Source organism: Dryobates pubescens, chromosome 25, assembly GCF_014839835.1.
Source record: "Dryobates pubescens isolate bDryPub1 chromosome 25, bDryPub1.pri, whole genome shotgun sequence".
Taxonomy (NCBI): domain Eukaryota; kingdom Metazoa; phylum Chordata; class Aves; order Piciformes; family Picidae; genus Dryobates; species Dryobates pubescens.
The window spans coordinates 8,452,686-8,477,843 of NC_071636.1; the positions used below are offsets into that span (position 1 = coordinate 8,452,686).

A 25,158-nucleotide genomic window follows, 5' to 3' on the forward strand; every position below is an offset into this window, starting at 1 on the left:
TGTTGACACTGTTTCTTTTCTTGAATGATTACTTTATCTGACAGAAATCCATTCCTTGCTAATCACATCCTTAAGCAAGCTCCCACCTCGTGCACTTTGAGAACAATTCAGCAATGCAGAAGCAGCAATGTCCATTTTCAGTGTTTTGAAAGGATTATCAAATGCAGAGTTACGCATAGCAATGCAACGTGCTCTTTTCTGGCCCTATTTACAATTGCACTGAAAATGTTAAATGCTTATGCCAAGTTCTGCCCAGAGTTAACTATTTTAATCTTCCACAAACTGCAGTGATAGTGTTATGGAGGAAGGCAGGATGAGAAGTGGGGACTGGAAATTTTACTCCTCTGCTTTCCCCCTCCTGGGGAGCATTGTGATAGGTGCTGCTCTGCAAAGTCAGTTGTGTGCAGCTTTCACTTCCAGTGACCTTGATGGGTAAAAGCCTTGGATAAAGCCTGCCACAGTCTGGCTGAGGACTTAAATAAAAGAATGAAACAGTCTACTAGGCATTTTTATCCAGAGTTCTATTTTTAGAGTGTGGTCCCATAGGCGGAGTTTTCACTCCTGGGGCTAACTTTTGCATGAGGAATAAAGAATTGGCCTTGATCCGTGTTTAACTGTAAAGACATACAGCATTCTTTATGTGCTGTTGAACCGAAGTTTGTACCAAACAGGGGCAAAGGGCCCGTTTTGTATTATTTTTAAGTGTGTCAAAACGGGGATGTTGCCCTCATTTAAACATCTGTGCTGCATGGACAGCCTAAGTTTTGCACTCGTTTCATATGAATTCCCAATAAAACTTCCTTTGTGCTGTTCGGACCGGGCCCCTATCTTTGTAGTAGCCCTTTCTTTGCCCCCGACGACGCTGGAGAGGGACTCCACATGGGAAGCCCCTAGCCTGCCACTGCAGTGTCTGCTCCGTGCCTGCTAGATGGCCGGAGCGATGGAAACGATCACCCGCCACAGGTGACGGCCGTTGGGCGGGCCGCGGCCTCGTGAGGCGGGCGTTGGGCGGGCTGAGTCTCCGTGAGGCGGGCGTTGGGCGGGCCGAGTCTCCGTGAGGCGGGCGTTGGGCGGGCCGAGTCTCCGTGAGGCGGGGCGTTGGGCGGGCTGAGTCTCCGTGAGGCGGGGCGTTGGGCGGGCCGAGTCTCCGTGAGGCGGGGCGCTGGGCGGGCCGAGTCTCCGTGAGGCGGGCGTTGGGCGGGCTGAGTCTCCGTGAGGCGGGGCGCTGGGCGGGCCGAGTCTCCGTGAGGCGGGCGTTGGACGGGCCGAGTCTCCGTGAGGCGGGCGTTGGGCGGGCCGAGACCATTGCTCCACCCTAGCCCCGTTGCCGTGACCACCGGGAGGCGTCGGGCGAGCCCCGAGGGTTGCCGCCATGAGCCTGAACGATGTGCGGGTGCAGTGGCTGCGGGACCGAGCGCTCGCCGTCCTAGGGCTGATCGATCCGGCGCCATTCGAGGAGCTGCTGAACCGCGGCGACGGCGAGGAGGCTCGGGCTGTGCTGCGCTTTTTCGAGCGTGGCGCTGAGGAGCGGGACGATGAGACTGAGACGGGCACGGCGCTGCTGCTGCTGCGGGCGGAGGGACACATCCAGAAGGACGAGTTGGCAAGGGGTAAGGGTTCGCTGCCCTGGCCTGCCGAGCTCTCCTTGGGCACTGCCAGACCCTTCACTCTGGCCTTCTCTCTCTAACTCTGTTTCCCCTTCCCTCAGGCCCTTGTTTTTCCCATCTTAGAATCATGGAATCCTTAAGGTTGGAAAGGACCTTTAAGACCATTGAGTTCAACCATAACCCAGCTACCATGACCACTAAACCATATCCTGGAGCGCCACATCTGAGTGCAGCTCCATCACTTCCCTGGGCAGCCTGTTCCAATGCCTCACAGCTCTCTCAGTAAAGAAATTTTTCCTAATGTCCAATCTAAACCTGTCCTGGCACAACTTAAACCCATTTCCTCTTCTTCTATCATTAATTACCTGAGAAAAGAGACCAACATCAACCTCACTACAACCTCCTTTCAGGAAGTTGTAGAGAGCAATAAGATCTCCCCTTAGCCTTCTCTTCTCCAGACTAAACAACCCCAGCTCCCTCAGCCACTTCTTGTGTGTTGTGCACTTCAAACCCCTCACCAGCCTTGTTGCCCTTCTCTGGACACACTCGTGGACCTCAATGTCTTTCCTATACTGTGGCACCCAGAACTGAACAGGGTACTCAAGCTGTGGCCTCACTAAGGCTGAGTACAGGGGTGCTATGGTCATAGAAGGAGGTGAAATTTATCAAGCAGGACCTGCCTTTTATGAACCTATGCTGGCTGGGCCTGTTCCCACTGTTATCCTGCGCTTGCCGTATGAGCATGCCCAAGATGAACTGCTCCATAATCTTCCCCCATACCAAGATTGGGCTGATAGGCCTGTAGCTCCCTAGATCCTTCTTTTGCCTCTTTTGTAGATAGGTGTCATGTTGGCAAGCATCCAATTGTCTGATCCCTCCCCTGTTAACCAGAACTGATGATGATGGAGAGTGGCTTGGCAGGCTCCTCCACCAGTTCTCTCAGCACTCAAGTGAATCCCATTCAGCCCTATAGGCTTGTGAATGTCCAATGTGAGCAACTCCACCACCTTGCCTTGAACTGTCTTTTCTAAAAAGGATGGAATTATCCAGAACCACATTCCAGTCATGTGAGCTGAGTTGCAAGCTCCTCTCTTTATTCTGATAGAGTTTATTGCAGATGAAAGTGGTAGTCCTGTAAAGAGCTGAGACTGATTCAGTATTTTGTCCACAATATTACAGAGAACCTTTTCTCACACACACACAAAAGACAGAAAGGGTGTTAGAAGAGTGCAACAATTTTCAGTGGCTCAGAGATTCAATTCATCTCTGCTGTCCGTATCTGTGTAACTCCCACAAGCTTCTGAAACAGTTACTTGCAGAAGCAAAGAGTCAAGGCCTGGTATTACGTATCCATAAAAGAATTTTCGTCATACTGTGTGAAAAAGACAGGACCTCAAAGATAAGTGCTGAAGCCTGGTGTGGGTGGAAGTAGACTAAAGAAATCACACAATTCAATTTTCCACTCTTCAGCTTTGAATGGAGGCAGCTGCAATGATGCAGCTTAATGTTCAAAACCAGTAAGACAGGACAAATTATTTGTTGCTTGATAATAATATCAGTGCACAAAGGGGCAACTTGCCTTTCCTCTTCTTTAAGTGTGCAGAAGCCTTTGCTGAAAGGGAAAGAAGACGTGGTGTATCTTCTGGAAGACAGTATAAAATGAAGTTTGGAGTTCTTCACTGGTCATGGAATTCATGCAGTTGTTGCTGTGTTACGGTGTCTTCACCATCACTTCTTGGTCATGACATAAATGCAAATGTTTTCCACATGATGGATCTGGCACTTGTTTGCATTTCCTTTTACAAAGTGGTTTCATCTTGAATTGCACTTAATTACTGATTTTTGCACAAAAAAATCAGTTGCATTGGGTAATGCTGGTAGGGATATTCTAAATAAAGACCAATTACCTGTGGAATGCCATATGATATTTGGATTCAGTTCTTCAGCAGTAGTGCTGTCCTGTGGGAAAATGTGTGATAACACAAAGTTTGGATGGCTGGTTGTTGAAAGGTAATGCTGAAGATGGAGGAAAATGCTCAGTCATTTATTCTGAGTAGCAAACTGAAAGGATCCATCTTATATGACTGAAATACCTGTTCTTTAATTGAGTTCTTTTGTGTTGTTCTTTCTTAGGGATGACTCAGAAAAGAAAGACACCTCCTCTGCAATCCAAAGACAATGAAAGTGTGTCAGGTCATGTATCAACTCTCTCTAGTGGTTCTGAATTGAGCAAACTGGAGCAAAAATTTACAACTGAGAGTGTAAGTCTGTCGTGTTTTGCGCTATTCTTTTGTGCATATGATGATGCTGGCTTCCTGATGCAAATATTTCAGCCAAAACTGGTAGGCAAATTAAGGAGGTGCACTACTGAGCAGATACTCAGAGCAGACCAGAAGAGTTTACAAGAACAGGAATTTCTGTTCAAAGCCAGTGACCTGTGGTGTCTGCCTCTGATGTTGACTGACAAAACATTGCAAAAGTAATTTACTTAGCAAGACACTGACTGAGTGAGAAAATGCAGTGAGCTGCTCAGGTACTGTATTAGCTATTCCCAGAGCTGCTTGTGAAAGAGAAGTGGCGTTGGAATAATTGCTGGATAAAGATACCATGGGAGGAGCATGTAATGAACAGTGAACAAAGGCTTTTGTATCTTGAGTCTTTTACATAATTAGATGGTTGGGATGAAGCCTGAGATTTCTAAGTAAACTTGGTTTATAGCTGAGGTGCAGGTGGAAGGGGAGCAGGTGCTTGCACATTCTCAGAAAGGTACAGAGGGACAGGCATGTAAATGCTTTCTGGTTTCATGTGTTTCAGGCACTAACTCTTTCAATCCTGTTCATCTGGAAATCAACATTTTTTCCAAAGTAGATGATTTTTACTGTTAGCTGAGTGATTTTTTTTTTTAACATTTCATTTATATTGGTGGTTTACTTAGAGGACACAGTCTCTGGCTGCGCCAGGGGACGTTTAGGCTGGAGGTTAGGAGGAAGTTTTACACAGAGAGAGTGATTGCCCATTGGAATGGGCTGCCAGAGGAGGTGGTGGGGTTGCCATCGCTGGGGCTGTTCAGGGTGAGGCCTGACAGGATGCTTGGTTCCATGGTTTAGTTGATTAGGTGGTGTTGGATAATAGGTTGGACACGATGATCTTGAAGGTCTCTTCCAAGCTGGTTTATTCTATTCTACATTGACTTGCCCAGTTTCAAAATGGCAATGTGAAGATAATGAAATTAAACTAATGATTGTTTTCTGTTGCTTGCATTAGGCAAATAATAACAGTCATACTTCCTTTTTATTTTCTGTTTCAGCTACAAGAACAGAAAACTGACAAAGTGTGTTTCTATGTGGCTTCTGATGAAATTCCTGAAGAATTTTTGTCAAATTTTACTGTATTTTTTCTGAGAGACACCAAAGGTATGTGCTCTGAAAAACTGCAGGCTCATCATTTCTAGTCTTTGTATTAAACACAGGAAAGGTGATAGTGCCTGGGATGCAGGATGGTGCATATCCAGCTTAATTAACTGGATAGGAATACTCTCAGGGTAGAGGTAGGAATACTTGCCACATGAAATTTATGGAATTTCAGATGTCTTCTACATTCTACTAGTAAGGATGAAGCTTTCATGCTGCACTTAGAGGAACCAGAGATGTAGTAACTACAACTACTAAAACCGCATAAAGTTGAGGTTGAGGAACTATATGTGAAAGTTAGACAATAAAACGGTGATAAGCAAAACTGAGTATCAGACTTCCTGACCTAAGTCTAATTGTGCTATACAACAGAAGCATGTTTTATTCTGATAGTTTATACTTTTATCATAAACAAAGTCACAGAATGGTTTGGGTTGGAAGGAACCTTAAAAATCATCTAGTTTTAACCACCTTTCCATGGTCAAGGACACTTCCTGCTAGACCAGGTTGCTCAAGGCCATGTCCAACCTGGCTTTAAACAGTTCCAGGATTGGAGCCTCCCATGTCTGTTGACCAGGAGTTCAAATCAAGGCCACTGTTTTGTTTGAACAGAAACCTATTTCCTGACTATAGGGCCAGATTGTAAAGACTTGAGTTAGATGCCCTCTATGAAAGAGTATCTGTACTATTAAAACCAGCACAAGCTTTTATTACAAACCCAGGGGTTTTTATGGGGCTTTTAACCTATTAAGAACAGGACTCAATGTTTTCTCTATCAATTAGATTTATGCTAATTGTTTCTATACTCTTTAGAAAGAATTGGTGAACTAAATGACCTGACTGAAGCTGATGAGGTTCTTCCTGAAATGATAAAGTTTGGTGCACTGACAGATGATACTCTTTCAATGCTAAAGAATGCCATCTCACAGGTAAATGTTACAACTGTGATATGTGGAGTCCTCAGTGTTTCTGAATTTGCCTATTTAATATTCTACTGACCATGTGGACTGTGCATAAGAAATACTAATATTTATTGAGTGACCTTTGTATGCTAAAATGAAGTTTTTGTTAATCTTTATTTGATATTTTGTTTCTCAAATTTTTGTGAGGATATGAACACAGGCATTATTTCCTTGTCTGGTCCTATGCAAGAAATATTGAAGACTGTGACACCAGATACCTTTATTTTTGTGCTGATAGACTTCTGTAAAAGCATGCTGGAGTTATTCTTCTGCAGAAGTTGGGGCAGAAAGAATGATACTAAAAAAGTGAAATGGAAGGAGATGCACTTAAACTTTAGAACAATATATCCAATGCTTAAGTGAATTGCTATTAAGCCAACTGTTATGGTTTTGTTTTTTAATACAAACCATCTAATCTATGGTACCTGTTTGAGTTATAGGGGTTTTCACCAGCTCCCTCCTCCAGTCAGCAGCAAACTGAGGAAACTTTCTTGTATCCAGATGGTGAAAACACAGATTCTGAAAAAATGAATTTGCCTGAGGCTGAGCTAGCAGAAAAGAATAAGCAGCCTGTGGAATATGGTAAGGTTTGGCTGAGGAACGAGACTTGAGTGAACAGGCAAAAATTCTGTTACTCAGCTGATTATCAACAAACCAAGGCAAGTACTCTGCCTGTGCCAGCACTGTGGTGAGTACACAACAGGAGGAGGATCACCTAGGAATGGCTTTGTATAGAATAACAGATACATACAGTTTCTGGGGAAGCTCCCAGAAGGAGCTTCCCAATTAGAGGAATTTGTTTGCTCTGTGTTGTCAAGCAACTGGATGTATTTTACTGTATTCTCAAACAGACAGAGCAGGTGGTGTGTTTCCTGTCCTGAAGCAGCTACAAGATGGAAGGCATAAGTAATTTCAGTGCTGTTACTTCATTAGTGCTGATAGAACAAGACAGTTAATTCTCTATGCCTTTTCTTCCAATAGGAGACATTAAAATGGAGATGCCAAATATAAATCTAGATGGAGAAGTGACTGTTCTTGCCACAGTTCCAGAAGTGGTTGAGGCTCTGGAATGTTGTGCGATGACTTGGCGGAAATTAATATCCACAGCTCTAGAGGAACAACTGAAAAAGGTTCCACAGGTAATGTTGCCTGTAATACCAAGCTGCTTTTATTCCCGGAGACATTACTTCATTTCCCCACAAGAATCTCTTGGAATGGTTTGTGCTCATTTTTAATCCTTCTTCATGTTTGATTGTTGGAAAGCCATTTAGTAATTGATGTAAAGTAGAACAAAAGCTGTGAGGAACTGTGTGGCTCTGGGAAATAGAATATAAATAGAACATAAAGTAACTCAGTGCAGATTCTAGCCCCTCACGATAACTGTGGAAAATGAAGGCACTTTTGTTATCTGCACTTTTCTAAAAAGCCATGAAATATTAAAAGCTGAAGTGATTATTTCTTTTTAAATAGATAACTATATTTTTTTCTTGAAGAAAGTCATCTCTCTCTCAAAAAAAAGAAAATCCAATTGTAGGATTCTGATTCTGCAAACACACATATGACTAATCCCATTAAACTTCCTGAGGGATTTCATGTCTATGTATGCTTTTGCAAGCATAGACTCTCCACCTCCAACTCAGGGATACGCTCCCCATAAGCAGTTCCCTTCAACGTGTATAAAACTTTTGATTTCACAGAAGGATCTTGTGTGTGGGTTTTTTGCATGTTTGAATTATTTCAGGTTTTTCTCAGTACATGGCACATTGAAAAAAAAGAACAAATATTGTCCTGTTTATAGGCTTTCACTTTTGCATAACAGTAATTTGTTGTTTTTATTTTATTCCACATGATTTGTAGGGTAATGGGCCACTTGCGGAACTTGACTTTTGGCGTGAAAGAAATGATACTTTAGGTGCTCTTACTGAACAGACAAAGCTTCCAAAAGTGCAAAAGGTCTTGGAAATATTACAGAAAGCTGAATCTGCACATATTGGAGATTTAGAGGTAGTCTTAAGTGACCTCAGAAAACGTCATATGGATGCTCTGCATAACGTCAAGTTTCTTTCAGTTCTTGAGCAACATTTGAAGGTTTGTATCCATAAGAAATCTGGGTGAAGGTTTAACTGTAGATTGGTTTCTCAGTTGATACAATCCCCTCTTGTTTGTTTTTTAGCAGGAATAAAGTCATACTTTAGCTTTTTTATATTTAATTTTAAAAGGCTTGCTTCTTTTGTTTAAGTACAATTGTCCTAATACTTACAAGTGGAAGCACAGAGGTGTGAACAACTTGGTTTATAAATCACACCTCTGGGAGAGTTCAGCATAGCTGAATTGAGGAAAACAAAGATTTCTCTCTTCCATTTTTGAGGTAGCTTCTCTCACTAATTGCAGCTGATGTCTCAATTTTGAATTTCCAAACATCAAAATAAAGAGTTGAGCCACAATGAATTTTGGAACACATTTATAGGAAAAAACAATATTAATGAGACAGGAATAAAAAGCATATGGAGCAACAGATGCAGATTTGCACATCCTTCACTGTGTGTTACTTAGGCACCAGGGTGTTTCCTTGGCTGTGTTATTGAATAGTGTCACAGAGTTTCTTAACTTCAGTTATCTATGGAATAACTATTGGTTTATAGAATGTGCATCTGTATTTTCATGACATCTTATTCACACTGTTTATGGTGCATTTAATAGAATTTAACATATGGCACTGGACTTAATGTTGTCTTGGATACAATTCCTGCACTGATGAGTACCTTGAGAGTTGTATGGATTGTCTCACGGCATTACAACAAGGATGAGTGGATGCTGCCCCTCATGGAACGAATTGCATGGGAAATTTCAGCAAGAGTGTACAAAGCTGTGGATTTACATACACTGTTTAAGTAAGTCCTGGATTCATCTTTAATCAGGCTGTATTTATTGAAAGCTTTGCTTGTTTTGCTTGAAGTGCAGTAGAAAACACTTTCATCAAATAGATTTCAGCATTTTTGCTATCAGAAGTTTATTGGAAAGTCAATTAAAAGTAAATTTATTTTGTAATTTTCATGTATTACTGAATCAGCACTGAAGAAATAGGTGCTTATGCTCTTCTGTCTTTTGGACAGAAATCAATAAACCAAATAAAATTTTAGTAGCAAAAAAGTGCCACAAATATCATCAACGTCAGTTAATACCTCCTTTAGAAACCAGTCACTTGAAAATTAAGACCTGAGAGTTATGTTTGGCCTAGACATGGTATAATGAGAAGCTGTTAAACTGGGGTAAGTTAATTCAGTAGAGATAAAATTTTCTATCAGTAGCCTTTCTATCTATAGTATCTTAACTCTTTTGATTTGATTAATAGAGAAGATAAACCTGCTGCAAAAAAGAAAATAGCAGAAGCCAAAAGCACTCTTGAACAATGGAAGAAGTGTTACTTTGCTGTTCGTGCCCAAATTGAAGCATCAGGAAGAGAGCGACACTGGGAATTTGACCGAAAACGATTGTTTGAAAAAACAGATTATATGACTGGAGTCTGTCAAGATCTCTATAATATTTTGCAGGTAGTAATACAGGCAATAAAGAGAGGGATTGTGTGAACATTGTCTTATGCTGTAGAGGAGATTCTTTTGTATTGTAGTTGTTGAAATGTTATCAGTCTTTAGTTTTGAGAGTGGGTTTGTGTTTAAGATCTTAGCAGTGCCTTTGTTTCCAACAAAGGTGCACTTTATGCTTGAGACAAAAGAAGTCTTCTCAAGGTACTGGGTGAGGAGAGAGATTTCTATGTGCACTGCTGTTATCAATATGCAGACTTCAAGTAACTTCCACAGAGTTCATGGATTTCTAGCTTAATGATATTGTTCTAGGTAAAATAACAATCTAAGCATACAGTAATATAAATCTGACGATATATGAAACACTGTATCAGTTGCAGGATAACATATGAATGGAGAGATGATATACAGGCTAGTTTATGTCAGGGTAATTGGCAGTATTAGCGGTCCATCACTGGTCAAATGCTATAGACTATGTACATAAAAACTGCATATGTGAAAAGTGGAATAACAAGGATTGAAAACTACTGTGTGTTTTACCAACTGAAGTATTGTGCCTGTAGACTATGTTTTTTTTTTTTTCATGAAAAACTTATATTTAGTGTTTTGTGTAGAGATCTATGAAGCATAAATGACAGCATGAATTGAAAATTCTCTGAGTTATTCTTATTTTTAAAGAAAATACTATCAGAAAGCTGTCTTAAATGGCAAGAAAACCCCTGTTAAAAATAAAGTTTTCTGATATGTTCATCCAAATTCACAGATCATTGAAGAGTTTTACAATGCATTTGGTCGTGAACTGAAAGTTGTCACAGGGAATCCAAAACGTGTTAATGATCTACTGAGAGGAGTAAATGGTCTAACTATTCCTATGGAAAATTTGACTTTTGACCCTTTTAATGTCAAAAGTGCTCATGAATGGAAATTAATTATGGAGGACTTTAGAGCAGGAGTTTCAGTAAGTACCATATAATGTGATTTCCCTGCCCTGTTACCTGCTATATACAGATTCCTTTTAGATTGTCATTGTTCTCATTTAAAGAAAATGTGAGGTTGTGAAAAAAAAGAATATGTGAATAAAAAGTGAGGAATTTTACCAATTTTTCAAAGTCAGTATTCTGTTCCAGGTTGTTTCTGTTTATAGTTTTGCTTTATCTTGAAAATGGTGAAGCAGATTTTCTGTTCATTGACAGAATAGCTACAGCATGAACAGAGGATACTACATATGACCTCCCTGTACTCATGTGCTGACATGTCTCCATCATGTCCTATAAAGAAGAAAAACTTCCTTTTCTGGACTCATTTAGGCCCTCACCCCTCATCTAAGAATACCCACAAAGTACAAATTGTTACAATGTTTTCTGTGATTTAAGTACCTGCCCAGCAGACACATTAATTAACAGTAATTTCCTGCAGCTTTCTGGAAAGCCATCAGTTTGTTAGTCATTTGTCAGACTAAAAATAGTGAAAATATGCTTGACTACTATTATAAAAACATGTTTTCTTTTTGCCTTCCTTTCTTGGTTTTGCAAGATGCATCTCTAGATGGTAGAAGTTCTTGGCCTTCTTCCTTTGTTTAGGTTATTGAAGAAGAGACCAAAAAATTTATTGACGAATCTTTTAAGACCCTTCGATCAGCAGAAGCTGCATTTGACATGCTGTTAAACTTCCAACACATCCGCACCCGTGAAGTCATTAATAAGCAGATGATGATGAAGTTCAACGACACTTTGGACCAATACTGTAAAGAGGTATTTGAATTTAGAATCACAGAATGGTTTGGGTTGGAAGGGGCCAGCAAGATCATCTTGTTCTAACCCCCCTGTCATGTACAGGGATACCTCCTACTAGACCAGGTTGCTCAAGGCAATTTCTTATGTAATATATCAAGCTCTTTAGTGAATCTGTGTCTAAATACATGCATAATGTAACTTACAATCTGAAAGACTCAAAAGTTCTACAAAGCATGATGACTGCTACTTTTTGGAGCCTGTTGGAGAAGTGGTGTGGTTAATGTGCTGAAATGAATATGCATGCTTGTACATGTGGCACTGTGCTAACTGAAAGATGTTTGCATGGACTCTGAATGCAACAAAGCTTGTGGCTGTTCCTTTACCTTGTCAAGAGCAGTTCAACAGTGTTTCTTCAAGAGAGAACACACCCTTTCACACCCAGCAAGTTCATGATATGACCAAAATGTGTCAGAGAGAAATCATGAAAGCAGAAATAATTTCTCTGTGTTGGAAAGCTTTCCATGTCATTGTGTTTTTCTCGCTATTTCAAAGAACATTGAGTTTATCAGGAGACCACAGCTTTGCAGAAAACACCTCCACAGTAGCAGCTGCACAAGTGACAGAAAGACATTCCTGCAATGCAATTAATACAGACAAAAGATGCATGAAAAAAAATAGATTATTTTTTTTTTTTCCCTCCTGCCACCCATCCTGCTGCTGAAATTAGCTTCACTCTGTGCTCTGTATCAGCTAAGATACTGGCTGTGGACAAGCAAGTGGAGAAATGATTCTTTGTGATATCTTATTCTCTTCTAGGTTGAAACGATTAATGAAATCTTTGTTCAGAAACAAAATGATCCGCCTTTGTGGAAGAATCATCCTCCAGTGGCTGGAGCAATATCCTGGTCCCGGTTCCTTTTCCATAAGATCAAACACACTATTGTTCGATTTCAGGAAGTTGAAGAGATGCTTGCTAGTGAACGTGGGAAGGAAGTAAGTTGGTTCTTTTCATTAATGACGGAAGAAATACTTTCTTCAGATCCTTTTTACAAAGACATCAAAGTGCTTTTCTTTGAAATGAAATTCCAAGAATGTCTTGGCATACAACAAGTCATGTTTGACATGAAAAACTGAGTGGGATCTTCCCACCGTTTCCCAGAGACACAATGAGAAATTCAGTGACAGAATTCAAGAGCCTAAATTCTCTATTGCCCTCATTAATTACAAGGCATTACTTGCCCGCTCATCTGACACAAAATAGAGACCATATTGAGACACCATATTAAGAGAGATTATGCTGAAAATTTCACATCATCTTTAAAATTAGTTATATATACAGAATTTTCTTTCCTAGGTAAAACAAATATATCTTAATGTGGCCAAGAAGATGAAGGAGTATGAAGATCAAAAATACAGTCAGTGGAGAGATGAGACAGAACAGATGCTCCCCCAGTTGATGGAAAATACTCTGCTAAACATTGTCTATTGTGACACTGCAACCCATGTTAATCCAAAGACTTCTGAGCAGGTGAGATACAGCAAGATGGTGTTACCAACATTCTCTGTGGGGAAGAACTGAAACCTTTCTAATGGTCAGTGAGATTTTTCTAGAGTATACTATTCTAAACACAGTTTTTGAAAGGAAAATTTAGAAGTTTCTAAACACAGAATTATCTGTAGGTGGACCATCATAAGATGTAGTTGCTGAATGACCTGGCAAATGGATGAATGTCATTTCTCTATGTGGTGTTCTCTGATGTAGGGGTTTGGTGCAACATCTTTGAGATGTTACAACAAAACCTGGGGCTCAGATTAGAGAGAGGTCATGCAGAGAACATGCATAATCCTATTCTAAGTAAACTTTTGTCTGACTATGAACTTGCCCTGGGATTTCTGTTGTAACTGGGTGCAGCAGTATGTAGAGAGAGATGTGTAATTTCTCAAACTAGAATGCTGTCAAATTTTAATGGCATTTCCACAAGCTCTAAATGTCAAACATTTTGATTTTTGCTTGCTGCCTTATTAAAAGTCTCCAAGAACTAACCTCTTCCTTGTATTGGTTTGGTGTTCTCTTCTTCTGTTGCTCTTTTGTTGCAGAGCTCTTTAACAGAGGACTCAGTCACCACAACAAAAAGTGTCCGCTTCATAGTGAATTTTCCTTCCATGCTCCGAGAAATTATTATCGAAACAAAGTACATGGAACAATTAGGGTTTACTGTGCCAGAAACGACAAGATATGTGGCATTACAGGAAAAGAGATATCTTAGGTAAGGTCGTAACAGAGTATCTGCTCATAGACATAGGTCATTGTTTCAGATGGTTTCACTCTAAACTAAAATGGGCCCTGAGTCATCACATTTTGGAAATATGAAAGCTTTTAGTGAGGTTTGTTGGTTTGTTTGTTTGTTTAAGTGTTAAATTACTAATGCCTTACTAATGATCTTGAAGGTCTCTTCCAACCTGGTTTATTCTATGTATATGTATATGCCCACATTGCACTAACAAGCTTTTCTCTAGCACTGTCTGTATCCTTTGTCCTCTAGGACTATGTCAGACAAAACAACATCTCACTAAATCTGTGGAAAAACAAGGAAAGTAATTTGTTTTGCAATGAATTGTTAGTACCATTTACACTTCAGATCACATTTAAAATCTTTTTAATCAGCTTTGGGTAAGTTACTTTCACCCAATTTGTCACAGACATTTAGCACACAAATATGCTGATAAGAGCCCTAACTGGATTTTGAAGTTCATCTGTTGAGTTTACTGATGTGCTTCAAACTGAGGCTGTCTGAAAAACTTTTTCTAAGTTGGGGCATGAGAGGTTTGTCCAGCTGCTGTTGGAGCCATATGAAATTGCATTTGATCTGAGTTCAGAGCTGTATTTCCAGAAAATAATATTTTTAATGTTTTTATTGTTATTGTTGTTGTGTTTCTCACACTCCTTAGGTACATAAACAGATTGAAAGTCATGCTGGATCGCTATCACAGGTTAATGGGAACACTGAATGAAGCAGAAACCAGTCTTCTCCATGCTCATATTCAAGAACTCTGGACAATATTCAAACCAGGGCACAGAAGACTCAACTGGAACTGCTTAGGTAATGGAGCTACTAGTTTCAGATGACCTTAGATGCTGATTTTCTGTTAAATGAAATCTTCAAATCTCCACTTTATTCAGTGGTACATTCCTGTTGCTGTTGTCAGAGTTAGAAAAGCAGGTTAGGCAGACTCTGATCCAGGAGAATATTTCTTATGATTTAATCCCATTTAAAACACTGAGTGGACATGGACAGAGACCCTTAGTTAACAGCTGTAAGAGAGCTAGATGAAGGGTTAAGTGACAAATAGTCAATTATTTTACAGAATATAATTTCATCCTCATAGATAAAACATATCTGGTGTGGCAGTTTTGATGCATTGGTGAAATATTTGTTAAAAGAAAAAAACCCAAATGGTTGTGATTTATTTCAAGGTATTGGTAACTTTATCATCCGAAGTACAGAAGCTGTCAAGAAGTTTGAATTTCTTGTCCATCATATTCATCATAATTCTGAAGACATAGGCAAAAAACTTCACTTTATTGAATCAACAAATCTCTTTAAGTTTCCACTTCCAAAAAATGGTGATGAACTTCCTAGTAAGTCTTTATGTTTTCATTTGCAAGCTTTGTGATGTTTTATTTTGCTCTGTCTGCCACTAAGATCAAACCTGTTAACTGTTACCAGCACTAGCTGTGGTAGTACTTCATGGTGTAGCAGTACCCTAAAGCTGATGGTGTCAATAATAGAAACATAAAGATGAGTATTCAATCATTTGACTTCTGTCTACCATGGGTTTGATTACTTTCTGCCTGCCCCCTCTCCCTTCCCCCCAGCTTTCCTCTGATTTCCTTAACCTTCCTGTATGTGGTAGTGTAGTCTTAGAGCTTTGATGTACATGGAGTGTCAACTCTCTTCTGGGCTGTCTGAACTGAACTGGTTTCCTCAGGTGAACATTGCAGTGAGGTGACTGTCTCCCAGGTCTCTCTGTCACTTGAGTGGATGATGGGTTAAATTTCTTTCTTTGTGAGCTTGAAAAGGTTACTTTTACACCCAATGGTTGACATTAAATAATTGAATCCATATAAAATCAGAGGGCTGAATGATGAATAAATGAAGCATTAATAAGTCAAGATATATTTTATCATTACACAAGATCAATTTCATGGTCAGAAACAAAGCCCAGCTAGTTATTGCAGTATACAGATCTCTTAGGTCTTTTGCAGTTAATGATGTTATTTTTTGTATCTTTTACAGAAGCGAAAGAATTTTTTGAGTATGTTAAGTGTGAAAGAGCAAAAGATGTGGCACAGATGGTTAGAAATTATTCTGCTATTTCACAATTGCTAATAAAAGTGGAAGGACGAGTTGCCAACACCTATAGTGGAAAATCTCCAAAATTAGCTTCCTATTATGCATACTGGGAAAAAAGGATTTATCAGGTGTTGACAGAGTTAATTGTGAAGTAAGTCAATTGTTTGGTTTAATGGATATTCAATCTTTCATTGGCAAGTTTTCAGGATGCGTACTGATATTTTTTTGTACACCTCAGTGATTTGCAGTTTGAGACAGATTTGTATTTGTGAAGTTTTTTCTTCCCCTCCCCTCCCCTCCCCTCCCCTCCCCTCCCCTCCCCTCCCCTCCCCTCCCCTCCCCTCCCCTCCCCTCCCCTCCCCTCCCCTCCCCTCCCCTCCCCTCCCCTCCCCTCCCCTCCCCTCCCCTCCCCTCCCCTCCCCTCCCCTCCCCTCCCCTCCCCTCCCCTCCCCTCCCCTCCCCTCCCCTCCCATTGTAACTTACATTGTAAGCAAGATATGATTAGAATAGAGCATTGTGGGATTATGAAATCTTCCTAGACATCTCTTCTTTATGATCTTCTATATAGTCTGGTCCATGCTCACCTGACTTCCTTGTGCCTTCTTGACTGTGCTCTTGCAGTGGAGTTGATCATAGCCTCAGGGTCCTGTTGCACCAGGGTATCCCCTTTCATTCCTTCCAGTAGCCTCTTAGCTAGTTCAGCATTTGCATTAAGTCAGCATTAGTGGGACAATTTTACTCTGATACACATCAGTGTTTCCAACTGAAATCTGTGGTAACTGACTTCAGACAGATCTAAGCACATACCTGATAATTACAGTCTCTGTTGAGCATTTCTGTGGGGAGTATCATGATCTTTGACAAGATTTTTTTTCTTTCCCAGGAATTTGCAGGCTTTTAATGCAGCTGTTCTTGCAAATATCCCACTGTTCCAAATAGAAGCTATGTTGTCTGCTCCTGAGCTTATCTTGCAACCTAATGCCAGTGAAATTGATGGGATGACTGCACAATGTATCGTAGATTGTATAGAGATCACTAAGGTGATTTTTTGATAAAGATTTACTTGTTGCCCATCTTTCCTTGTGATTATAATGAATTGATCTTTCCTTAGCTTGGGCAAGCACAAATGTCAAAGAGAAGATCATATTGTTTTATCTCGGAATCAAAATATCCAGTACAGTGTTCTAATTTTACAAACTGATGACAATGGAAAAAAAGGGTCACAAATCTTCATGAGATTTTTACTCTGGCAAAATTATTTTTTATTTCTCAGCAGTTTTGCCAGTGTAGGGACATGATTTGGTTCTGTAAATCAGCATAAATCAGAAGGAAATGCCTTTCAGATTGCACTGCTGATGTTGCTTTCTGTTTATGAATGAGCTAGTGGAATAAGGAATGTGAGTAGCCTTCTCTGTATTCTGCCTCTCCTCAAAAGCAGCAGAAAAGTTCAAGAAAAGTTCCAGAAGGTGTTGGGAGAAGGGCACCAAAACCACATCCAGGACAGTGGGTTAAAAGAAAACAATAGTAATTTAAAAATCTAGCTTGCTAAGAAAGGTGTATCGATATTTCCCTGCATAAATATGCTCACACTGAACTGCTTTCTAGCCAAATATTGTAGCACTATTCCTGCCCTGTGCTGATGGAGAAATGATTCCACGTGTCGCCTAAAATGAATAAATTTATATTAATTGTGCTTCCTAGGCTCAGATTTGCTGTATGGCTCCACTGCTTCATGCAGCCTGCTCCATCTCACACCTATTTCTGTGTTGTGCCATGTTGTTGCTCAGCAGCAGTTTTAAAAGTGACTAAGCAATGCATGGAAAGGTTTTGTTAGGATGAAGTTAGCTCTCAAATTTATGGGAAAATGTAACCTCTTTTCTTGCTGTCAGAAAAAGCAAGTGATTTGAGAAATCATTCACACCACTTTCTATATAGTCTCTTAAGTAATGGTGAATTTCTTCTCTGAAAGGATTGTCAAACCCTGGAACAGGTTGCCCAGGTAAGTGATGATTTCCCCATCTCTGGAAGGATTTAAAAACACATAGAAGTGTTGCGGGGGACATGGTTTAGTGGGTACCTGTCAGTGTTGGGCTAACAGTTGGACTCAATGATCTTAAAGGTCTTTTCCAATCTAACTAATTCTATGATTCTAGAAATAAGTTGACTAAAATAACTCCACAAAGTAACTATTTTTCAACCCTGTCTTGAAAACTCTAGCATTTTGTACGATGGATGCATGGGACATGTATTGAATGCCCTCCTCAGCGTGTCAAGGAAGATGAAGTTTTCATTTTCAGCTTTTACAGTGATATCTTCCAGAACCCTCTGATAATTGAACAGGCTACTCTCATCATTCAGAATGTCCATGCAGTCTTGACTTCTCTCCACAAATATTTGAACCAGTGGCAGAGGTACAACCTGCTGTGGAAAACAGACAAAGGCATTGTCATGGAGAGGTTTGCTGTAGAGAAGCCTTCTTGTGTCACCTTTGATGATGAGTTTCAGCTCTATAGGAAGGTAGCTCAGGAAGTGACTCAAGAGCCCTTGATTAAAGATGAGCAATTTATCAGGCTACATCTGGCTTCTTTAGCCTGCACAGTGCAGGAGAATATTCGAGGCTGGGTGATTTCACTTGGAAAGGTGCTTAATGAGTCTGCAAAAGAGGAACTCATCGGTCTTCAGGAGGAAATTCACGTAGGTGTATTCAGTTTGTTTTTATCTTTATCACAAAGACTGAAAATCTTCATGGTTTTTATTTGTGTTTTGTGTTTGACTCATCATTATATTTCTGGTTAATTGCTTTGTCAATGTGGCATCTGGAAATGATTTTTACTTATTACAGAGATTATCACAGAGTCTCAAGAAACCTCCTGATTCCCTGGAAAATCTCAGAATTGTTCTCGGCACAATTGCAGAGATCAGAGGCATGTCCTTTGAAGTGGAACTGAAATATTTGGACATCTGGGAGAGATACCGAACACTTACAATGTACAATGTTCCAGTAAGTGCATCTCAGAAAACAGCTTAGATTTGAGCCAGGGACACAAATGCCTCATGTGTATGAATAAATGCTTTCCTTTGAAGACTTTTTACAGCATCACTGTATTGTTGAGGCTAGAAGGAATGTCTGAAAATTGTCTAATTCAACCCCCTGCTCAGAACAGAATCTTCACTTTAAAATGGTCATATGTTTAAATCTGACTCAGATCACTTTGATGCTGGTTTTCTGTTTTACAAATTTATACTGTGAGCACATATTCCTTGCTTTCTTGTGACTATTTCTCATGAGAGATGTTACTTGTTTTGGTTTAGGTAGCTGAAGAAGAACAAGAGGTGGCTGACAAGATTAAGGAAAAGTGGGAGACTCTCTTCTTTGAAGCATCAGAAGTTGATCACAACCTTGGAGGCATAAAAAGGTCATTCACAAAGGTAATATTTGTAATTAATATTAGAAAAAAATAGAAATGGAAAGGAAAAGAAAAGAATTTAAATACTGTTCTCTTCAGGTTACACAGCAGCAAATTGAGGACTACAACAAAGAGATAGAAGGTTTCTTCCATAAATTCATGTCGGAGGGACCTGGTTCAGTAGGGGAAGATCTTGACAGAGGTAAATGTGTGTAAAGTGATGCCTTTAAAATATTAATCTTTGGTCAGGTCTGAAAATTTTATTGAAAACAATAAAATTGTGCTTTCCTCATTAACATACAAACTGATCAACCACAAATATGGACTGGACTATATGCAAATGTTGTCATATTTATTTCCCATGATTCCTGGAACTGTTTACCTAGAAAACTTCCTCTGCTTTCCCAGGACTGGAACTCATGGCCATTTTTGAAAAAGAAGTGGAAAAATTGGAAAATATTCGTCAGGAGCTCAGCAGTGTTGAGAAACTTTTTGATTTGCCAGCTACGCTGTACCCTGATTTAATGAAAGCACAGAATGATATGAAAGGTCTGAAGCAGATCTATGAAATTTATGAGTTACAAAGAGTAAGTGCTGCACTGTTTTTACACAGACACATGCACACACATACAGCAGAGGTGGGGGAGAGGAGAAGAGGCTGCATTGTCCTCTAGTAACTATCAGGTCTGTTATAAGCCGTTACATAAAGTAAGCGGTGACCTGAAATTGACCATCACGATGGAATGATTTTAATGATATTATACCAGGACTAACAGTGCCTCCATAGTGGACCAACCACATACTCTTATCAGATAGGAGCAGACCTTCTGTGTCCCCTAACAATTATTGGGTGACATTTTACTGAACAAGTCTCCTGTTCAGTGGAACTACTTTTGGATATCATGTATGTGCAGATGACAGTGGGTATTTCAGGCTTTAGTGGATGTTAGCTATTTTTTAATAAGTTTAATTCCAAAATGAAATTCCCTGTAAGATATGCTCTTAGGGATGCTTTTCCTGGTCTCTGTATTTCCTTTTGATTATTTCTTATATGACTGCTTGTGGTTGGCAATGAATGTCTCTTGGACATGTACCTCTCTGTTTGTGAATGTTAATACAATTGCTTCTGCATCTGGCTGTGGTCTTTAGATCCTACTGTAGTGGAAAGATTTTTTCACTGTTGCTCAGAACTAAAAGGAAATACTATTTTTTCCCCTCTTGATGACTTTGTTCCCAGGCAGCTAAAAAGGAATGGTCTCAGACACTCTGGATAAACCTCAATGTTCAGATTCTTCAGGAAGGAATTGAAGGATTTCTTAAAGCTCTTCGAAAGCTGCCCAAACAAGTACGCAGTATGCCAGTGGCCTTCCAATTAGAAACAAAAATGAAGGCATTCCGAGAGTCCATTCCTTTGTTGCTTGATTTGAAAAATGAAGCCTTACGAGAAAGGTTTGCTTTGATTTAAATCCACTTTCTATATACACAAGATGTTTATTTTGTTAAAACTCTTAATTTCAGGTACTGGTATCACACCATGTCCTGCAGCTTGAAACTTCCTTTTCTGCTTAATGAACTTGTGTAATGCGAGGTCACTAAGATGGCTGGGATATTTTATATATTCAAAATATTAGTTCTTGTTTAAACAGTAGTGTGCCAAATGTAGTTTCATGATTATATCTGAAATTACAATTGTTTTCATTTTTACTCTATCATGGTGGTTGGTACAGTTGTTGATGTGTCAATTTAAAACAGGCATTGGCAAGACCTTATGGAGAGAACAGGGACGAGTTTTGAAATGACAACAGAAACATTCACTTTGGAGAATATGTTTGCTATGGAACTTCACAGACACTCAGATGTTATCAGTGAAATAGTTGGAAAAGCTGTTAAGGAGCTTAGCATTGAGAAGGTAATGTGGAAAATCATAATAAAACTAAACCCATAGATGACAGCAGTCTATGTTATAGATTAGATTTTTTACGCTGGTATGGCAGCCAGTCTTCAGGGAGCTGCCATGATGTACCTGATGGCAGCTGAGATGAATAGCTCTGTTAATCAGCTAACACATGGTGCAGAATCCTGACTATCTTAACTTTGGCAGCAGCATATTGGATATCAGTTATTACAAGCAAGACAGGTCTATGAAAGAGGATCTGAAGAAAGATCCTTTCTGTTTTCATCATGATAATTTTAAATACACTCTTCTTTATAAACCAGAGTTAGAAAATCTGTGCAAAACTTTTGCTGAATTAATTGATATAATCTTATGCTAAGATTATAGTTGTCTGGTATTCAAAGACTGCAACATGCATCTTTTTATGCTCACATGCAGGGTGTGAAGGAAATAGCAGAAACATGGGAACACCTGAAATTCACTGTACAAATATACTTCAAAGGCACTGAGAAGCGAGGCTTCATTCTGGGACCTGTAGATGAAATTATAGAGATTCTTGATGACAACAATGCCAATCTTCAGAGTGTTTTGGGCAGCCGATTTGTGGGTCCTTTCCTTTCAACTGTTCACTGCTGGGAAAAAACTCTGTCATTAATTGGTGAAGTAATTGAGGTAGGGAGAAAAGTGCTGGACTAAATAATTAATGTTTATAATTTATAAACAGAGATTTCTGTTATACTTTGTTTGTTTGTTTCTCTGATGGTAGCATTTGTGTTTTAGATCTGGATGGTGGTTCAGAGAAAATGGATGTACCTGGAGAGCATCTTTATTGGTGGGGATATCAGATCACAGCTTCCAGAGGAAGCCAAAATATTTGACAATGTAGACAGGATGCTTAAAAAGGCAAGTAACTGACTTGACTTGTACACGGCATAATTATTTAGTGCATTTTGCTTCCAGTTTCATAGTTAGTTAGTGCTTTTCTGTGCTGTTTATAAACCCAAGAATGATATGTTTCACTGAATGGTGTATGACACTGGGGAACACAGGAACTCTGGTCTTTTACTTCATACCTGCCATACTCAAAGGACTTATCTTCATTTAGCTAAGCCGGACAGATCCTTGACTGGCAGCACTGGGCAGGCAGAAGCCCTTTTTCCTTTCATCAGACACAGCTTTTTACCTTTATGTCGGGGGGAGAACTGAACTTTCTCTCACCACCACATAATTTTTCCCTAAAAGGGTTAGAGAGAGAAAAGTAATTATTAAGGGGAAAATTGCTAAGGGAAGAAAAAGAATTAGTTTCTTATCTCATTAGTCCAAGGTCAGCCAAGCACAGAAAGACAGCAGCTGCTCAGGCAGACTGAAACAGACAGACTGACTGAGACAAACTGAACTAAAACTAAAATTTAAAGTTACATTGCTACTAATCTACCAATTAAATTCATTTAGAATTATCTTTGTTTTCATTCTTACACCAAAACATTCAGCTAGAGTGTCTCAGTAACTGTCCCTTTTTAAAGGCATAGCCTGAAACAGTCACATTTTACTATGATAATAACAAACTAAGCTGTGTATATTCTTATGCTTGTATGCATTGGGATTCAGGCTTGTCTTGCTTACACTTGTTTTTACAGCATTATCTCCATGCTCTCAGCTTTTCAAGCATGGTGTCTTCATGTTTTCATGTACCACTGCAGCAACAGGAAACAATATTTAAAACTCTGTCTAATTCACTTCTGTAAGAACCTATACTGCTTGTGCTGCCTATGTGCTTTGGTTACTAGTTAAAAATAATTCAGTATAATCTATTGCTCTTCAGTACTTCCTAAACTTTCTTTTTTTCCTGTGTAGATTATGGATGAAACTGTAAAAGAACCAACAATAAGAAAATCCTGTGAAGCCCCAAATCGTCTGTCAGACTTGCATCATATAAATGATGTGCTGGAGAAATGTCAGAAAAGCTTGAATGATTATTTGGACTCCAAGCGAAATGCTTTCCCAAGATTTTTCTTTATATCTGATGAGGAGTTGCTTAGTATCCTTGGCAGTAGTAACCCACTTTGTGTCCAAGAACACATGATAAAGGTAACAATGTCTGGCTTTCCACAGTGCTTGTGCTTTTAGGTGCTTTACAAAAGTTTAACAGGCTATATTGTAGATACTATTAAGGATATGCTAATATTTATTGTATACAAAGTGCATCTTGGAAGCACCTTGAAGAAACTTCTGAACTACCTCCTGGCTTTCACACTGGCCAGCAGGAGTTAAGGTAGAGGAATGCTAGCAGAATAATCAATCATTAAAGAACCTTCTTGTAGATCATGATAGCTCTTTATTTTCTGAAAAAACAACAACTCAGTGTCATTTGGTCCAGACCATTTGCCTGCTTACTCTGCAGTTGGGCTGCTGAGCAATTTATCAGCATTCCTATTTGATTACTTAGAGTCACACCCATTTCTCTCATAGAAATGTCCTTTCAGGATTAAATGGGGCCTAGGTACTCCTTATATCTTTGAAGCTTTGTTTCTAAAATGCTGCTGCATTTCTTTATTGGTGCATTTCAGATGTATGATAACATAGCCTCCCTGAGGTTTCAAGATGGTGATGGTGATGAGAAAATTGCTACAGCCATGATTTCAGCTGAGGGGGAGGTGATGGAGTTCCGACAGGCTGTAGCTGCCAAGGGCAGAGTGGAGAATTGGATGACAGCAGTGCTAGAAGAAATGAGACGCACAAACAGACTCCTTACCAAGGAAGCTATTTTTCGATACTGCGAAGACAGAAGCAGGTGAAACAATCACTGTCAAGTGTAACACAAATACCTTGCATGTTCTTGTGAGCCTGTAGCAATGGAGGAAAATAAAGATTTAATTTTAATTTTTTTGAACAATTTAGCATGTATTTCTGTATGCAGAATGATATGAATACATGCATATGCAGTATTTAACTGATCAGAAAAAAGTATGTTACCCATCATTTCTAATTTCCCACTTCTTGAGTTTCTGTTTCTACTGTGTGTACAGTATGTTTTTTCTCAGCGGCCTTTCCCCTTCCCCTTCCCCTTCCCCCTCCTCTTTTCTCCTTCCTCCTCCTCCTTTCCTTTCCTCTTCCCCCTTCCTTTCCTTTCCTCCTCCTCCTTTCCTTTCCTCTTCCCCCTTCCTTTTCCCCTTCCTAGTTCGCTTTCCTTTTCTTTTCCTTTCCTCATAGAATAAACAATAATTCAGACTCTTTCACTGTATTTCCCACAGAGTTGACTGGATGTTACTCTATCAAGGCATGATGGTGCTAGCTGCTAATCAGGTGTGGTGGACTTGGCAGGTAGAGGATGTCTTTCGGAAAGTGAAGAAGGGAGAAAAGCAGGCAATGAAACTTTATGCTAAAAAGATGCACAAGCAGATTGATGAGCTGGTTACCCGCATTGCAATGCCTTTGAGCAAAAATGATAGGAAAAAGTACAACACTGTTCTCATTATCGATGTTCATGCCAGAGACATTGTTGATACATTTGTAAGAGACAGGTAACCACCCCCCCAGCCTACTGAGAAAATATCAAATGCAGAGAGTGCATTTCCATGCTTTTACCTCATGTGAGCAAGCCTCTCTCCTGCAGCATTCTGCAGGCTCAGGAGTTTGAATGGGAGAGCCAGCTGCGTTTCTACTGGGTGCGGGAGCCTGATGACCTGAGTGTGCGGCAGTGCACCGGTACCTTTGGCTATGGCTACGAGTACATGGGGCTGAACGGACGGCTGGTGATCACCCCGCTCACCGACCGCATTTACCTCACGCTCACACAAGTATGCTCAAGGAGATTTTTTTTAACAAACCCTTTTTAGACATGCTTCTGGGCAATCACTTAACAGTTTGATTGCTACTTCTTGTTATCTCCTAGATGCCAGTGTGAAGGCTAATGTGTTTGATCAGTTGTGATATCCTTCTAATCTGTTTGCCTCAAAGATAATGTAGAATGCATTCACAGATACAATTTAAAGCTTTTTATACCTGAAGGTTCATTTGCAATTTTGATACCAACCTGTGTAACCCAAGCTTTGTTTCTTTGTTTTGCTTTTTGGTCTGTCTCCAAAGGCTTTATCAATGTTTCTGGGAGGAGCACCAGCAGGCCCAGCAGGTACAGGAAAAACAGAAACAACTAAGGATCTGGCCAAAGCCCTGGGCTTACTGTGTGTAGTAACAAACTGTGGAGAAGGAATGGACTTCAAAGTAAGAGTTAAAGATTGGTGGTGTCTC

General features: G+C 39.8%; 1 protein-coding gene across 1 annotated transcript in view; it reads left to right on the forward strand.

The window, feature by feature from the left end:
- The first annotated feature begins 6,458 nt into the window (after positions 1-6,458).
- Positions 6,459-25,158, forward strand: part of DNAH10 (dynein axonemal heavy chain 10) — a 53,764-nt gene continuing 35,064 nt past the window's right edge. Inside the window, exons 1-27 of the mRNA XM_054173254.1 lie at positions 6,459-6,561; positions 6,961-7,118; positions 7,837-8,067; positions 8,680-8,870; positions 9,332-9,530; positions 10,285-10,479; positions 12,071-12,247; positions 12,609-12,734; positions 13,352-13,521; positions 14,204-14,355; positions 14,730-14,894; positions 15,553-15,760; positions 16,493-16,649; positions 17,827-18,303; positions 18,452-18,610; positions 18,922-19,038; positions 19,116-19,218; positions 19,425-19,603; positions 20,254-20,465; positions 20,769-20,925; positions 21,349-21,582; positions 21,691-21,813; positions 22,765-22,998; positions 23,478-23,701; positions 24,162-24,431; positions 24,524-24,707; positions 24,997-25,131. Of these exons, the coding sequence (XP_054029229.1) occupies positions 6,507-6,561; positions 6,961-7,118; positions 7,837-8,067; positions 8,680-8,870; positions 9,332-9,530; positions 10,285-10,479; positions 12,071-12,247; positions 12,609-12,734; positions 13,352-13,521; positions 14,204-14,355; positions 14,730-14,894; positions 15,553-15,760; positions 16,493-16,649; positions 17,827-18,303; positions 18,452-18,610; positions 18,922-19,038; positions 19,116-19,218; positions 19,425-19,603; positions 20,254-20,465; positions 20,769-20,925; positions 21,349-21,582; positions 21,691-21,813; positions 22,765-22,998; positions 23,478-23,701; positions 24,162-24,431; positions 24,524-24,707; positions 24,997-25,131 (4,992 nt within the window). The 5' untranslated portion in view covers positions 6,459-6,506. The remainder of the gene's footprint in view (positions 6,562-6,960; positions 7,119-7,836; positions 8,068-8,679; positions 8,871-9,331; positions 9,531-10,284; positions 10,480-12,070; positions 12,248-12,608; positions 12,735-13,351; positions 13,522-14,203; positions 14,356-14,729; positions 14,895-15,552; positions 15,761-16,492; positions 16,650-17,826; positions 18,304-18,451; positions 18,611-18,921; positions 19,039-19,115; positions 19,219-19,424; positions 19,604-20,253; positions 20,466-20,768; positions 20,926-21,348; positions 21,583-21,690; positions 21,814-22,764; positions 22,999-23,477; positions 23,702-24,161; positions 24,432-24,523; positions 24,708-24,996; positions 25,132-25,158) is intronic.